This window comes from Pollicipes pollicipes, unplaced genomic scaffold, assembly GCF_011947565.3.
Source record: "Pollicipes pollicipes isolate AB1234 unplaced genomic scaffold, Ppol_2.1 Scaffold_4740;HRSCAF=5597_pilon_pilon_pilon, whole genome shotgun sequence".
Taxonomy (NCBI): domain Eukaryota; kingdom Metazoa; phylum Arthropoda; class Thecostraca; order Pollicipedomorpha; family Pollicipedidae; genus Pollicipes; species Pollicipes pollicipes.
This window is the reverse complement of record NW_023596545.1, coordinates 31592206-31609586: the sequence shown is the minus strand read 5'-3', so window position 1 is coordinate 31609586 and position 17381 is coordinate 31592206. Positions and strand designations below refer to the sequence as shown.

At 48.3% G+C, this 17381-nt stretch overlaps 1 protein-coding gene across 1 annotated transcript in view; it reads right to left on the bottom strand.

Annotated features, from left to right (window-relative positions):
- LOC119098204 (SCY1-like protein 2) overlaps window positions 1-17381 on the bottom strand; it is a 189470-nt gene that overhangs the window by 74991 nt on the left and 97098 nt on the right. Inside the window, exons 7-8 of the mRNA XM_037221130.1 lie at window positions 16561-16706; window positions 9715-9845 (exon numbers count right to left, since the gene is read on the bottom strand). Of these exons, the coding sequence (XP_037077025.1) occupies window positions 9715-9845; window positions 16561-16706 (277 nt within the window). The remainder of the gene's footprint in view (window positions 1-9714; window positions 9846-16560; window positions 16707-17381) is intronic.

Here is a 17381-nt window from a genome sequence, read left to right as displayed (position 1 = left end):
ACGATACCTTCTCAATGATTTCGACGTATTTGTTAGTGAACATTGCTTGGGGGCTACCCGATGAATTTGTTCTTCCATACAAACCACGAAAAAATTGGCGGCTGCGGCAGTATCTCTTCAGTGGAGGCGAATTTGTAGCAACCGATGACACCAAAATTTGTAACTAGAAATTCCCCACCATCCTACGTGCGCAGCAAAAACATCCTAACTTGACTGGACGCACTCCCTTTAACCAATGGCAAATGACCCACGAAAAGTTAGCTGTGGCCAATCTTTTACAGGTTGATCTCTTTGACCTGGCCTAGGTCACTGATTGCTTGGTAGAAATTTAAACTTTGAACCAGGGATGTCAAACTGATAGAAAAAGAGGTATTGAAAATGTCGTGCTGCTGCGATCGTTCGCTTTTGACCTGGGCTCGAAAAAACCTTTGGGGGGGGGAAGCTAATTTTCCCCCGGCTGGGCGCGGATTAATTGTAATCCACATCTTGTCATTCCTGAATCATCAGGTGAAGCCATCACATATTCATCCAAAGGCTACCGATAATGAAGTCGTTAACCGCTGCACGTCTGGGAAGCCAGAGGCACAGAGTTCGATTCCTCGCGGTGCCCGCTCCTCCCGCCAAGGTGAGACGCAGGCGAAGCCATATAGCCTCATCAGCTGAGTGCGTCGTAAGGCCCCAAGGACGACGACAAATCCATCCAAATTCAATCAACAGTTCATCACTGCTTTTCAATCTGGTAGGATTTCGACAGCTTGCGATACCTATTACGCAGGAAGCACTGCTGGGTCCACCGCTACTCGGCTGCCGCGTGCCCTTGGAGCGCACCCCCCCCCCCCCCCTCCCCTTTCCGGCAGGCGATCTGCCGACTGCCGCGGGGCACGGCGATGGCCGGCCGGCGCGCAAGCCTATCAGCTGTGTTTGCCGGCCGTGATATTGGCTCTGATGTCGGCCGTTGTCCGGCTAATCAGCCGCTGCGATGGCGCCGCGACACGGCAGCGGCTGCGCGCTGAGCGCTGGACACGGCTCCTGTCCCTGAAGGGCCTCCTGTGGACGCCGACAGGCCGGCTGGCGCGCGCTGAGCGCTGGACACGGCTCCTGTCCCCGAGGGGCATCCTGTGGACGCCGACAGGCCGGCTGGCGCGCGCTGAGCGCTGGACACGGCTCCTGTCCCCGAGGGGCATCCTGTGGACGCCGACAGGTCGGCTGGCGCGCGCTGAGCGCTGGAAACGGCTCCTGTCCACGAGGGGCCTCCTATGGACGCCGACAGGTCGGCTGGCGCGCGCTGAGCACTGGACACGGCTCCTGTCCACGAGGGACCTCCTGCGGGCGCCGACACGTCGGCTGGCGCGCGCTGAGCGCTGGGCACGACTCCTGTCCCCGAGGGGCCTCCTGCGGACGCCGACAGGTCGACGGCAGCCAACAGTGCAGGCATGTTTGCACATTCCCATCAAGTGTTCGCTCGCCCGCATGATCCAACAGAATGTATGTGTGAACCCGCGTTGTCATGGCTCCGCGAACTCACGATGCCCCTCCCACAGAATGCGTCGCAGGGACCCCAGAGTAGCACGCTCTACTGCGGGTTGACTACCCTGTGCAGGAAAGGAGTACTCCAACTACGAAGCGCTCGTGGATTCGTCGTGGGCCGGTGGTGACAGGGACTCTGTGGAGCTGAGAACGTATCTTCCCCTTATTTATTTTTCCGCGGCACCTGGGGCCAATGTCACACAGCGAGAATCACAGAAAGAGCAGGCAGGCGCAATAGATCATTCAGGCTCAGGCATCGACGTAGCGCCTGAAGCTAAGTTATATCCTTGGGAGAATTTGAGCAGCGGGATTAGTTGGATCAGTGTCAGCATAGACATCTCTACATTTGCCCGGTCCTTGGTGGAACGGCTGCCCACTTTTGTCGTAAAAAAACGCATAAACCTCTTCACATCACCGGTCTGCAGATCGAAATACAGTCAATTGTCTGTTATGCCAAACCAGTACTGACTAGGCCGCTCCGAGACCACCGGGCGCCAGCGTGCATGGGTTTGTCCGCGGGCGAGAAATCAAATACGGGCCTCGGGCCATTTTGTATTCAAACTTCGAGAGTGAACCGAATGATTGTGCTCTCTTGAAATTTGTCTGATGAGAGCTGAAGTGAGCTAACTCGATTTCACAGAATGTACAAAGCAGTACTCAAGCAAAGTGTGTTCATTAAGGAGCATTTGTTTAACGTTGGTTTCCTGAAGGCGAATTGGTCGGTGTTATACTTTCGGAAGTCAGTGTCACAATGTTCTATGAGTAGCACGACACACTTGCGTGTTGGTAACCCGCAGTAGCGGTGCGAGCTGCCAGCTCATGCAAATGCGCCCTTGAAAGACCCACCTCCACCTCCACAAGGGAAGCTGCAGGGCCTTTTAAGAACAGGCATAAATGCCGTCGGCATTTCGTGGCGCTGTGTAAGCGAGGACCGGCAGAAGCAGTTGTTGATCGACAGCACTCATACAAAGCCAAGCCGTGCTCCGGCCGCCGCCCGAGCTGCGAAGGCCCTGGGTCGGGCGGATCTCGCGTGACGGTGCTGCAGCCTCAGCTGGTCGGTGCTGCAGACCCACGTGACAGCCGGCTAACACACCCGGCTGTCGGCCGGCAAGCCTGATCTAATCACGATAAGAGCGGTCTGAATCAATAATATCAACATCAAGCGCCGCACGCGGACACCCGCGGCCAAAACGGCCGCGAGACGCGCTTGGTACGTGTCCAGTGGCAGTTTAGTGGACACGTGAGCCCTTTCTGGCGACATGCACTACATTTGGAACTTTTTTCAAAACTAACTGTGGGTCTTGCCGCGGCTTATCCTGTTCAGAAATTGCCAGGTCATGGCGGGGATCAGATGAACACGTCGAAAAGTCGCGCACAAAAACTATCTGTTTGCGATTAAAACTATGCAAAATACTGGCTGCATGTGAATATTATGGTGTCCACACAATTTGCACGCTGTATTTAAACGTCATCCTAGCATCAACAAGAATGGGACAAAAAATGGTCTACGTGAAAGGCTTCCACTAAAAAAGTAGACCAATCTGTTTCATTGTTTGAAACAATCAAATGAAATCCAAAATCATTTAAATGAAATCTGATTTCAATATTTAATATTGATTGTGATTTCACTGCTTCATTTCACAGCTCTGTTACTCACATAGATAAGACAGCAGTACAAGGCTGATTCCTCGGAGAAAAATCAGGAGAATGGATATATAGTTCGGTTGATCTTTCGGCAGCATGTCCTTTATTGAAACAGTAGGAGAAGTGTAGTCAGAAGAGAAGTAGCACTTCTGCTATTCCTTTGCTAAAAGCATGTTACCCAAATAGCAACCCAACTATATCTTCATTCTCCTGGTTTCTCTCCGAGGGATCAGGTTAATACCAATGTCTTAACCAACCACGAAATTCTGTTCGCCTGATACACATGGCGGCCGCTCCACATGCCCCGGGTCATCCCATGCTGATTAGCGATAGACAGCCGAAGACAACTGTGACATAACCTCAACAGATCATACCGCACACTTCACAGCACACTGACACTGACCACGGCGGCGCCGGTGACACCGCACGTCCGCAAGAACATGAAGGTGCGCCGCTTTAGGGAAAGACACGCTTGAGGTCTGCAGCGTTTCTGTTCGACAATGAACGCGAGGTGCACATGTCATAATCGAAATGACTGATGACACGTCATTTTACCGTCACTGAGCCAGCTGAGCGACAGGCAGTTGTTGACCTCTGGAGACGGTTAACTTCCAGCGTTCCCGTTTTTGGGGTCTTCTTAGATTTTCCGCGCCTTGATCTCTACGCGCCCCGAAAAGTATGGTTGATTCAAGCAATAACCTAATCATACTTAAAATTAGGCCGAATGATCAGAAACGCGGAGAGGTACATAAATGCATAGAGCACTGGATGTTGTTGAGCTCAGACAAAGGAGAAAATATTTTCTGTTATATAATTTTCTATTATATTCTGAAACAGTGTCCTCTGCATCGGCTGTCGCCGCATTCCTTTGGCCAGCACGCCTGCAGACAGACCTGTCTCAGAGTTGAGTCAGAGTGGGCTCCGAAATTCCCCAGACGGTCTTTCAGACTAGATGGAAATAATCCCTGTAAATGTTGTAGGGCGGAGCTGGTGATGAGTGGAACGCATCGTCGAGCAGAACAACATAGACAACCGGAATCGACTACGGCCAGCTAAGCTCGGGAAGTGGGTTACCGGGCTTGGAGCTGGAATTTGAACGAACTCAATAACAATGTTGTGGTAACATGCTTGCATTATCTAAGTTGTTAAGTGCATTCGCGAGGAACATTACGTATACAGATGAGACAGCATTAATAGCCCTAAACCTCGCAGAATGAACGGGAGCATGGAGAGATAGATGTGACATTTCGGCTACATGCCTTTACCGAAACAAATATTGGTAGGAAATATAAACCAGTAGTAACTTTACTTAGGACATTCGTTTCGATAAAGGCATGTAGCCGAGCCTTCATACGTATCTCTCCATTCTTCTGTTTATTCTACGATTAATAAGGCCAGTAAAGCTGTCTCATCAACACGCTTAGATTATCAATGGAACTGTGAAATGACCAGTGCAGTCGTTACCGACGAAACGGGTCCGAACATATTTGCCGCGCATCATTATCAGCGATGACATACTCCGGGTGAGTCTTACATGCGCAATGACGCAACCTTCAGTGTGAGCAGCTCAGCCAGGCCCGGCTTGGCCGCGCGCTGTCTTGGAGCTGATGTCTGTGACACCACTAATTGCAGTTGCACGCATCTTTCAGCAACAACACGAACAATGGTTTACACTTCACATCGCATGAATCGTTTGATCGGACCGGTTCTGCCTCCAACTATTTTGCTATGTATCATTGCTATATTATATCATTACTATTTTGCAAACCCATCTGGATCAACATGGAAAGAAAAATTTGTGAATGGCGGGAAAGTTGAAGATCATAACGCGCTACCTCGCTTGCCGCATACTGGGTCTATTTATGCACCACTGAACGCAACCAATGTTGAAACGCAACTTCGGACATTCTCACATTGCTCGCCTCAACACATCACTCATGCGTTGGATAGCTTTGCTCATGCCGAAGCTCTTACATTGCCTAACACCCGACAGTTGCCTTGTCATCTTTTAAATTTCGACTTGTTAAAAGTATGGCAGCTGCACAGGAAACCACCCTTTGACCTCGTACTCCAATTTCTTCGAGTTATGGACAAAACTCCGCCTCGTCATATAGCATAAGGGAAGAAAAGTGTTCGACCAACAACAAAACCGAAGCAATCATAATGATCATTGCAATTCGCGCCAAGAATGCTTCAGAGTTTAAGTCATGCCTTCCTTTTATTCAATCTAGCCCTGATTGGCCGTTTGCCACAACCCCGAATGATAAGGAGGGTGATGGGTCGATGCTACGCCCCCCCCCCCCCCCCCAGCTATTTCCAAAGTAAAAAAAAAACTTAGCGGAAAGCACCACTGCATTCGTCTTGACGAGATCTCGCGATCGGTAATAATCTGCATGCTGCTAGGTCAATAATTGACCTCGCTGTGCACGATCAAAGGCCAAAGTTTCTTGGAAGTCAAGATGTTTACTTAATGTGCTGATATGTACGAGATTATGCCTCGTAGCGACACCAAACTTAAACAGGCATGTTCGCTGTTAAATCCCGAATGCAATGGTGTATACTTTTGGTTTTTGACCACATATCTATGGTGCATGCTTGGGCTGAAGATAGCCAGCGGGAAGCGTGCGCGCTCGGGGGGGAGGGTGGGTCCAGGGTCCAATGACCCGAGCCATTGGGGCCCATTTAACCTCAAAACGGCCCCCATTTTAGAGCACCTCAGTTTTAGACAGCTTTAGTTTGACAGCAGACCACTGATCTCCACTTGTCACAAGAACTAGAGCTTTTTGCGAAAAATGAGTGCACAGACCCGGCGGCACCTGGGTGCCTGTTACACGTTTTGACTTGCCAAAGGTGGACGCTATTTTGGCTTAAGCTTAAGCATTTGTCACCGTATGGACGCTTACCCCACCTTTCATCTACCCCGTCTTTCACCGACGTGGCCACACCTTAAATGTTACTGGGATACATTTTCTGTTTTGGTGCCAACGCACGTAGTCAAAAAGTTAAGCGTCTATTGCAATTCCTTAAGCACCAAGCTATTCATACTGGTATCAGGTCATCTAAGTATATCGTTAACTTTCCCAATGCGGCTCAGGGCAAGGCACCAGTACTTTTCCGCGCCTGAGGTGCTCGGAAATTTGGGTAAAACGTCTTTATCAGCAGTACCGTTTCAAAGGAGAATTCCGTCCAAGCCATTCCGACAAGATTCCGTTGGGTACTATTGGCATTTCCAGCACGCTCGAAGCATGCCAGAGTTTTGTGTGACAGGACTCGGGTTCTCCCGATCGATTGAGGACTCTAGACTTGCACTCATGCATTTCAGCAGAGGGCTATGGCCTTTCCTCAAGTTATTCTTTAACAACGAAACCCCGTTTTTACCGTTTTCATCCAATTCGGGCATTTTATTGTCCGCTACACTCCCCGACGAGAGCCCTCCTGCGGGGCGACCTGGACCCACCAGAGCTCAGCTCTGGATTTCCCTCATACTCCGCTTTGGACTCCTCGGAACCCCAAGTTCACCCCTAGGTCCATGGGGTTCTCCGGGGTCTGAGGGGTCCCTGGCGGCCCCTACGAAATCTTTAGCCAGGTCCTTAGCGTCCAGTGGGCCCCGGAGCAGCTAGAGAGGTATATCAGTCGCCGACGGATTTCTTAGTGGACCGAATGGCCCATCACTGACTAGACAGCCCCGCAAGGCGATCACTGAAAAGAAAGACTTGCACGTTTATTTCGACCACTAGGCGCCCAGAGAGCCCCTGAACGGTCGGAGCGGCTCACGAGCAACCAGAAGGTCTCATGTGGAGCCAGAGGACCTTTAAGAGTCCTTCCGTTCTGGCTCCTCGCGAAGGCGGTGGGAGCGGCCAAAAGCACCAGAACAGCTCACAAAACTTGGAGTGTCCAGATGGTTGCGAGTGCACAGCTGCATGATTCTGGGGAGAGAGCGGACCGTTTGAACGGGCCAGTGGGCCCTTGAGTAGCCAGCTGACCACTTCGGCGGCCACAACAGCGCTGAGCAATTTCGCGTGCCCATTGGTGACCGGAGAAGCCCACTGGCCCCTAGGGGTCAGTCAGTGAAGCCTCTGAAAGGTCGTCCGAAACGGTGCCGGCCAGGAACTCCTCACTCGCCAGAGGATTCTCTGTGGACGGTAGGGGCCTGAGCAGCTGAAACGGCGCATGAGCGACCTTGGGTACACGGGGGTCCCCAGAGATCTTGCCGGCCTTTGTAAGGGTTTCGAGGTTTGACAAAGGCCCCTTGATGGTAAAAATCTCCCACTCCCTAGACAAAATTCTCCGGATACGGCCACTTGAATTCGAGGGGCTCAACCTTCTTCGTTTCATTATTACATTTGCTTGTTTACACTAACAGGCCGGATGTCAACGGAGGAGGCAACTGTCTTTTGTATTTTGAAGTGAAGAAGCTGAAGTCATGAAATGATAACATTGAGTAAAGCGCTGGATCTACTTGTTCTGCCATGGCTCAGTGAACTCGTTCTGACGCAATAACACTCGGGGGCTTTGTCAGCACTTTTGCTGGGTTATCTATAGAGATATTGAGGACTCGTGACCTATGTCGATCGAAATTGGGTCAAAGTTGTGTATCAACGTGACCAAGTCATGTTCTGCTGGAGACTTTCAGCCTGCATTTAGAACTGAGAAATTAAAATTGATGTAAAATAGGTATGAACACACGCGATCCCAAGTCTCAGAACCGAAAACCTGACACCCGGCGTTGCATTCGCCGTAGGCTGCGCGGTGTCAGCCTGCGGTTAACACCAGGCCATGGCTATCGGACGGACAAAAACGATGTTGTTTCTGAAAAAGATGCCTTTGGATGCTCCAGGACACCAATTAAAATGTTTAGAACGGTTGGTCCGGGCGTTTATTTCACCTATGCGATCTTAAGATTGATGATAGGAGCGGATTAGTATTTACAGCACCGCGAACTGGTGCTGAAATCTGGTGGTGGAACTGGATAAGTAATGGTAAAATCCTTACTTTTCACCTTACTGAAGCTGTCAAGCTGTTCACAGGACAAACTCGAAATCATAAAGGGAATGGAAAGCCTATAGGTTCCCGTCAACAACTGGAATATCCCCTAAGATAATTCTAAGCCTTCCTTTGGAACTGTCCGCACGCATACGGTCAAATTATACAAAGTCCTGGTTTAGTTATGTTGAATTTCTGTGTGTGTAAGGAACAATTCAGGGATCATTTGATGCCATCGAAAATTCACACATGACCCTTCCCTACATTATTATACGATGATTTCTAACTCTCGTTCTGCATGAGATTTTGGACCTTTGCCTTATCCACCGTCTCAGAGCTCCCGCCACCCAGCTAACATTTCAACTAAGCATGCTAGGAGAATGCGGAAAACGGCATTACAAAGCTTTTATAACACTTAATCAGATAGGTGTGTTTGAATAATGGTGAGTGCGATATTTTAAGAAAAGACCAGATAAAATGTCAAATGTCCTGTCCCGTCATATCCTGTCATGTGTGAACTCGTTATAAATGTCAAATTATCTCTCGATAGACGCCTTTGGTGATGTGAAGGACTAAGCGTGCTGCGGCGATGCGGAGGACGGCATCACAAATTTCTTGGAAAACTTTATCAAACTCTAGCGGGTAGGCACTAGTGGTCTTGGACACATTTCAAATGTCATGTGTCATGTCATGTCAAGGGTGAATCCGATTGTTGCATTTACCCGTCCGTCCATATCAAGGCTATAAAAAACAACCAAATGGGGCAAATAGGGTTAGAAAGGTCTCCTTAAGCCATAAGATGTGTCATTAATGTTAAATGCGTAAGACCTTCAAGCTGTAAGCACTTCGAAAGGTTTAAGTTTTACCTAGACTGATCCTAAATGATCTGATCTCGCAGAATCCACAAAAAATAGCGATGTACTTGAATGGGAAATCTACAAAAATAGGACCCTAAAAACGAATAGTTTGATTCAAAATATTCTGAGTGCATTTCCTGCAATCAATTAGCGTTATATTCTGCTTTTGAGGACCCCGACACCGAACTGGCTTCAAGAAGCAAGCCATGGGTCATGCACTGTCCAGGCCAGGAGCTTCACACTTTAAAGCAAACCTATCAAAATGATGTAAACTTAGATGCCAGAAACTTCTGCTCCGTACCGGATATCGCTAAGAATTGACTTCGGAAAACCTAGGACCTAGAAGAAGAAAACCTAGAAAGGAAGACCTCTGTATCCCCCCCCCCCCCCCCCCCCCACTCCGTAAACGACGTTTAACTTTTGCTATTCCTGCAAGGAGATGCTCTCGCCATAAATGTCTAGCAGCAGTACTCCGATCGGTTTCCAGCCTCGGCCGGGTATATGATTCACCCCAGATGAAATTAACACAATTCATCTTGCCTAAAACCGTGTAAAAAGTAGCTTCCTCTTAAGTTTGGAATAACCTCCAACTTGTACCAAGCAGGTTAACAAATTATCGCACAAGGCAAGCCATCACTTTGACATATCCTGGGGGGAGCACGCCGACGGGCCGCCATGTGTCATCCAGCGGAGCGGCGCTCACCTGAAGTATTTGATGAGGGAGAGCAGCTGCGCGGTGGGCCGCTGACGGGGATCTCTGTTGAGCAGGCGCACCACCGCCTCCTGGAGCGCTACCGGAATCTTCATCAGCGTGTTCTTCAGCTGATCACTAAGCTGTCGAAGAAAGACGTTCCATGATCGGTTCGATGTTCTACAATAAGGTGCTTCCCAAGGAAGCTGACGCCTTTCAGGCATCCGCCAGTCGGGCGTAGCGGTCAAGTGAACAAACTGCGAAAACAGGGAAGAGCGGGAAAGGGCGTGCCAAATGCGGAAGGCACGGCTTCTTTCGTCTTCGGACGGTTCTAATAATATGCACAGGAGTGATACAAGTGCATTTTTGTTGCCGACTGAATTTCTGCGTGTACATAGTGCCACGTCTATGCGATTCTGGTGCAGGTGGCTGTGCGCCTTTGAGCGCAATGCATAACGTTGACAAGCATCTTGGGATCAATGTGACATTTCCGTCCCGATGTTTCAGGTGGTTAGAGCGCCTGGCTTCCGATCAGCTCACCCGTGGCGGGGTGGATTCGAGTCGCTTAAAGCCCTCGCTATTTGTTCAGGATTGGAATGGCTTGAGGCCGATAGACACGACCTCGCTTAAGGTCACATAACATCAGAGGGCAGGATAGAGCGTATCCCCCTCCCCTCCACCTCGTTTTTGAAGTATGACAAACTTGCGTGGCTGGAGACCCTATCGGGGTCGGAAGGGCTCCGAAATACCCGGACCACGCAGAACCCAAAATGCGGGGTCTGGAGGTCCAAAGCAAGTGAGGGTGGCGGCCAAGGTTCCCATGGAAAGCGATTTGAGGCTCGCGCAAACCAGATAAAAATGACCTCTCTGAATGAGAAACGAGCACAGAGAGACTGTTGAAATGGAAGTTTCGACATTAGAAAATGCCCCTTTTGAATGGTTGGTAGGTTCCTCTTGAAAACTCTGGTGTCCCACGGGCCGTTTAGTTGCCCCTCTCAGGGCACTAGAGGCACTGCTAATCTAAGGCCCATGGCTGCCTATGGACCTCTGGACCGTTGCTATAGCGAATGAAAATGTCCATTCTGTGGTAGTTCTTGCCTTTTACGTGTCGAAAGATTATTGGACGTCGAGCTTTTCCGTCCTGTTTGTAGGCAGATGTCATTCTACTTCGATGATGCAGTTGGAGGGTTGGTTGATTGTCTTATGTTGGTTAACTGTGAAAGTGTCTTGTCATATATCCCTTGTTGTTGTCGTCGTAAGAATTGAGAAAAAAATGTTTACAAGAGCTGTTTGAGTCGTATGATCTCTGAATGTAATCCTGTCCCATCAGAACAGTGCTTAAATGTTTGTGTAAGGAATGATCTTATGATACCAATTTGGTAGCGTTGAGGACACTCACTGCCAGCATTTAAGCAGCGCCCGCTGTAAGTCTGTTTTCAATATACAGACGCTCTAAATCGGTATCCTTGTTCATAAACACTCACGACAAGAAGGAGTATTACAGTTCGCATAGTGAGTTCTTCCGTGAATTTTAGGCCAAACAGCTATTCGAAAAGATATTTTTGAGGCGTTCTGGCTGGTCGGTGTCCCTAACCTCCACAAATATATCATCCCTAGAAATGTAAATGTAATTGTCTTGTCTTGTATTCTCATTTTGTCTCATATCGGCTGTTGCATGCCCCGTGACGAAATTAGAGAATAAAGGTACAAGAGGGTAAGCCCATCGTAACACTGCGGTCCAAGGGCAAAAGGGCTTGAGTGTTATGTTAACTAATGACTCTAAGGTCTTTCTGCATTTGGACGACAGAGCACTGTCAATTTGGCAAAACACTCATCCATCAGGCCCGCGAAAAGGAACTCCCAGCGCACAGGTCTATAGTAATTGTTCAAGAATGCACCGTGATATTTGAGGGGAGAAATTTTAGGATTATTGTATACGCGGCGGAGAATCATGAATATGGTTCTGTCAATGAGCGCGTTTGTAAATAAGTTTTCAACATCTCAAGAGGCTGTCAGACTCTTAGGCGGACAACATTGCACGATTTCAATAACTTCATCCGTTAACAATAAGCTGTGGGACACGGAAAGATAAGGAGACAGAAAACCATTAAGACACTTTGCAATTCCTACACATTGGTGAAGGGATCTGTGAAATTATTGGACGAAGATGACTGCCTTTTTTGTGAGCTTTCACAAAACCATAAGCGTATGCAGGCGCAAATTCGCCCGTTGACTTGGAAAAGTGTACATCAGCGCGGCGTTATCAGCAGCGATCAGTTTGTTAAGTTTACTCTTGAGTATCACTGTTGGGTCTTTTGTGAAGCAACGGAATTTCTTTTTATCCTTCAAAATATAAGTTAGGTTGTTGTTATTTTCTTTCATGTCAAGCATCATGTTAAGTGATAATTTGCCCGTTTACCGAATGATGATGCCTTCTTCTTCACGAAGTCCCTTTAACGCCGTCCTGAGCTATTGTGCAAATATCTTTCTCCTGTCATTCCCACGCTTCTTCGTGCTCTCTCACAGAAAGCTATTTTTAGATCCTTGTCTACTGTGACCTTGTTTTCTTTTTTTCAAAGTCATGATATTGTGATGATCAATTTCTGGTTCTACTTTTTTCTCAGTATAGCCACATTTTGACAACATATGACAATCACGTCCAAGATTCAGTACTGTTGTTCGTTTCCAGTAAGATGATGGCGAGATAAATCGCTAGGGCCATCTGCAGTTTCCGGTAATGCTCCGAGCGCTATTATACTAATTTATGCCTGATACCTACATACATACATGCATATATATATATATATATATATATATTACCGCATATATATATATATATATATATATATATGCGGTAATGCCAATACTATGTTTCAACCAGGGAGCTTTGAGGGTTGTTTTCAAAATGACAGCTCTGGCAAGACGCCTAGCGTCACATTTAATCACGTCAAGTTGGTCAAGCATCATTTTTCCTTGTCCAAGTTATGGGCAATATACCTGTAGCATTTTTCCAAAGCTTTTATATTTTTCCTTAAAAGCATCGCAGACATTCTTCTTCTCTTCCAACTGATGAATCACTCTTTTCTGTACCTTCTGGGCAACCCCTCCTCCCAACTGTCTGGTCGTGTAGTTTTATACGGTATATCTTGGCAGAATATCTTCATGTTGGCAAATGTGATTAAAAATGACCGCTGATTCCGCATTAGCAAGCTCCTAAATGTATTTTCGAGATGCCGGTCTTTCAACTTAACAGTAAACAGGGGGGCCAGTATAGGGCGATGACGTCACTGGAGCCTTCCTGCTCCTCAAGCACCGCGCCACCGGCTCCGTCACCCCGTCTGTGCAAGAGTTTTTGTCAGCGTTTCAATTGGCCTGCAAGTGAGGTATGCCATGGCATCTGTGGCACGACTGGCGCATGTGATTCGTGCCGACGTGGCGTGACTTCCACCTGGCTTGGACTGCCGTCCCGCTGGCTTGCGTGGCTCGCCGGCGGTGATGCATTGGCTAGCTGTGGGACCGCTGCGCTGCGGGCGATATTTGGCGTCTCAGCGACTGGAATTTGAGCTCTAACGATCGCGCCTGGTGCGCCGGCGGTAGCGGGAGTTGCCCAGCGCCGGTGAACTCGATGGAGCGATTTCGGGTGAGCTGATGGCTTAGCTGCCTGCTCCCTCGACCAAATGCTGCATCCATGTTAAAGAGCGGCGACTCCGCTCAAACTACTCACTGAGAGGCGTGGGTTCTCCACTGTCTCTGCTGTCCGCTTCTGATACGGTACAATTCTATCACGCTGGGTTCGGTCGATGCTGACGGACCAGCGTCGCGCGACTGTAGATTGCGCGACACGACCAGCGGGATCGTCACGCCACGCACGGTGATGGTGGCGTGGTCACGATCCAGTGTTCAATAAACTGCTGCAGCTACTTCTGCGCTCACCTAATGCTTGCCACGATGCTGTGACGTGCCTAAAATGCTAGAGAGTCTACGCAGTCAGTTTGTGACAGGGCGAGGAGACGTGGGTACCTCGTAGTGAGGCCTAAGTTGTCTTGCCGTCGTGTAGCTGTACTGAACATGAGGCTTGGTCTGGCTCTGGTCTGGGAGCGCGGTCTAGTCTGGAGGTCTGGCCACTCTCCAGCCAGATCCGCTGAGGTTTTCCTACGTCGGCATGGAGCTGTTTGGGAAGAACATCGTGTTGGGATTCTGAGACTGAGGGGGACAGAGGTGTAGTGACTTTTGTTTGCATTACTTTGGACTTATAGCGGATGGGAGCGATGGCAGACCAGCCGCTTTTGACGTAGGAACCAACGGGTTGGCAACGGTATTTTTTAGACGCGCGAACCGGACTCTGTGTTAGACCTATACTTTCTTGGAACTAAAAAGGTGAACTGTGTAGGGAGTCTGTTGAGGTAAGGAGACTGTGTAAGGAGCAGAGAAGTCTGGATCCGGGATCCGGGACGGGTTGGCGTCCACGCTGGCCTGGCTCGAAGGCCGTTGACACCCGCGGGCGGATGATACAAAACCGGCGACGGTAAATGCGCGAGAACGGTGATCCTGACTGCGTGAGTCTGACTTCCTGTATTGGCACCATCGCTGATAGGACACACTTAGTGCGGACGGTGCACCTGCAGTTCCGGTCAAGTTTTCGGAATCCACACCAAGGTCACTTTTTATAAGAAAACGTTTGTCAACAACGGCAGCGCAAATACAAAAACGAATGGTTATCCGCTCGAATGTTTGCATGCAATAGCCAAGGTGGATGAAACCGACGGGTGAGCAATGGTTCCGTTCGGAAGACCATGCAATGCGCGGGGCCGTGCGCAGCGTTTGCTGAGGGGAAGGCTCCAGTGACGTCACGCCAACGCTGAGCAGATGGGGCACTAGAATCGCCAAACGATCCCGATTTGTCGATTTGTTCATATGTGGTGTTCTTGAGCACGATTTTCAGATACGACAGTGGCCAATTAGCTCTCATCCAATATTGTACTGGGTATAATGACGTTATCAAACGGTGACGCGTTGAATGGCACGTTAAACAAACATAAAAATGGTGTTGTACCGAGCAACGTCTTCTACTTAGAAGTTAACCAATAGTTACGAGTGAGCGTATATCATCACATCTGATGCTTGATTCAATATCTTCAAAGGTTGAGCATTCCCTTTTAGATAGCAGATTATTGGTATAAAACCACCCACCTAGTCGTCGCCATCTATAAATCTAACGTGTTTTGTTTGCATATCATTCCATGTCCTACATCTTACCGTCAGCGGATTAATTTATTGACATCGTGCAATTTTGCCGTCAGCCTAGGGATCTGATAACCTCTCTTGGTGTTGAAAACCTATTTACAAACGTGCTCGTTGAAAGAACCATACCCATCATATCATTGACCGAGTATGTAATAATCCCGAAACCTCTAGGCTCAAAATCTCACGGCGCCCTCTTGAACAATTTCTAATGGCCTGTACGCCGGGGTTCCTTTCGCGGTCCACATAAAGGAATGTTTCGTGATGGGTTCACCTCTTAAACCTTTATTCGCTTATTTCCTCAGGAGCACGTAGAAGCCGACACTACAAAATGACGACACAAGAAGGGAAATTTACTGTCACTGTCTAGACTATATCCTTTTGGAGGCTGGCGGCAAAGGCCAATTAACACGTCTCAAAAATACCTGAAAAAAATCCAATGGATCCGATCGTTCCAATTTCCAATCGATCCCAAGCCGATGCGACCTAAAATTCACTGGATAACTAAGTGTCTAGAATGTAATACCTTTTCTTGACGGACCTGTTGATGGACGACGCGATTTAGAAGGACTGTATATCGAAGGTGGGTTCACCACGGACGGTGCTTAAATGATGACAGTGCGTGTCCTCGACGCCACAGAATTGTCGTCATTCATGCATTTCTTACATGTGCACTGCATAGCAATCATGCGTAACTTACAAGCATTGTTCTGATTGGACAGGATTTCGTTCAGAATTGATGAGAATCAGAAAGATCTTGGTGAATAACAGTTTTTTCTTCAAATTCTGACGTTGACAACGAAATACGACACAGGAAAAGACACTCTGACAATACACCACGACAAGGCAAAACGATCAACCGTCCAGATGCACTATCAAAATTAAAATCACATCTGCCCACAAGCAAGACCAAGAAGCACTACCGGGAAATATCTCTTGACACGCAAAAGGCAAGAATGACCACATAATAGACATTACCATTGATGATTACGACAGGAAAATTGCCAACTTTATTCTGAGAAATAACTCATACAATCCCGACAAGCTTGAATGGACCAATATAGTATATCCATTCAAATGCCATCCCCAAGGCCGCAAACTCCGTCCCATACACGACATTGGCGTAACCACGGCACTCACGACGTCTGATGATGCACTTTCATGACGGGGTACCTCCAGAGCACACGCAGCACGAACATGACAGGACATTAACACGACAACAACCAAAGAACAACACTGACATCCGTAAGACACGTAATAACAGAACACGCCTTCAAATTTGGGAAAGTGCATTTATTAACGAATTATAACCAGCCCCAAACAAACAAAAACATTCTTGCACAACTCTTGATTTATCGGGTGGTGTGCGCGCGGCTACTGAGCATGTGATTGCGACTATGTGTTTTCGAAATGCATTCAAGTAACGATGGAAATGTTGTCATCTCCGCACTAAAATATGTTCTTAAAATATCGATGTACAATTTTCATCCTTGAGAACTAAAAACTTATTTATTGTGACATTTGCATTGTTTCGACGATGAGATAAGCCTCCGAAATGTGAGAAGTGAACTTGTCACCCATACTGTTTCCTATGTCAAGATCCCTCCTTGCACTTACCACTTCGAACTGTTTCATGTAAGTAGTGTTGCTATGGTTGGCCTCGATCAGCGACTTGCCGTTGTTGAAGACGGCGCAGATGACCATGCCCAGGGAGAAGAGGTCACTGAGCAGCGTGCACTGAGATGTTGTCTGGATTTCTGGCGCTGAAAATGGCACACATTTGTCACATTTGACGAGGAAACCCTGCGTCCACAAACGAACTGCTGGGTGGGGTGTGTCCACCCTGACCCGGATCTAAAAATTTAGCATGCAGGAGTTAATATCATGCGAATAGTGATGGTATCTCCTGGACCGTTTCAGAGCACGCCAATAAAAACACGCCGGCCATCGCAACACGCGAGTCCCCGACGCTCGAACTGAGCGCAATTAGCTGAGACATTTCCCTTTAACCCATTGGTTTTGCACAGACGGCATGGAAACGTGACTGGAGCGAAACGGGCGGCGACACGGTCGAAACCGTTACCACATCACGGTAACAACGGGGAGGTGCGACCAGAATTAAACACATTTTAATCGTACTGAGCTCTGAGTGAGAACCACCTGGTGCCAAATCTGTGTCTGCACGCGCTACCTGTCACGTGCACAAAAACGGTTAGCGGTCGAGACGGCTTTCCCCGGTTTCGTCGTTTTTTTTCGCGGGTTATGTCGCTTATTGACAAAACAGGTGGAGGCATGCATCCATTTCCAAATTATTGACTCATCTTCCACAGCTTCAATACTTCAATTTCACATTATCGTGACGTCCAAATGCCACTGATTAATGACCTGCACTTGCTTTCGCCCAGTTCTTGAAGTGAAACGGACACACGCTCGCGGTG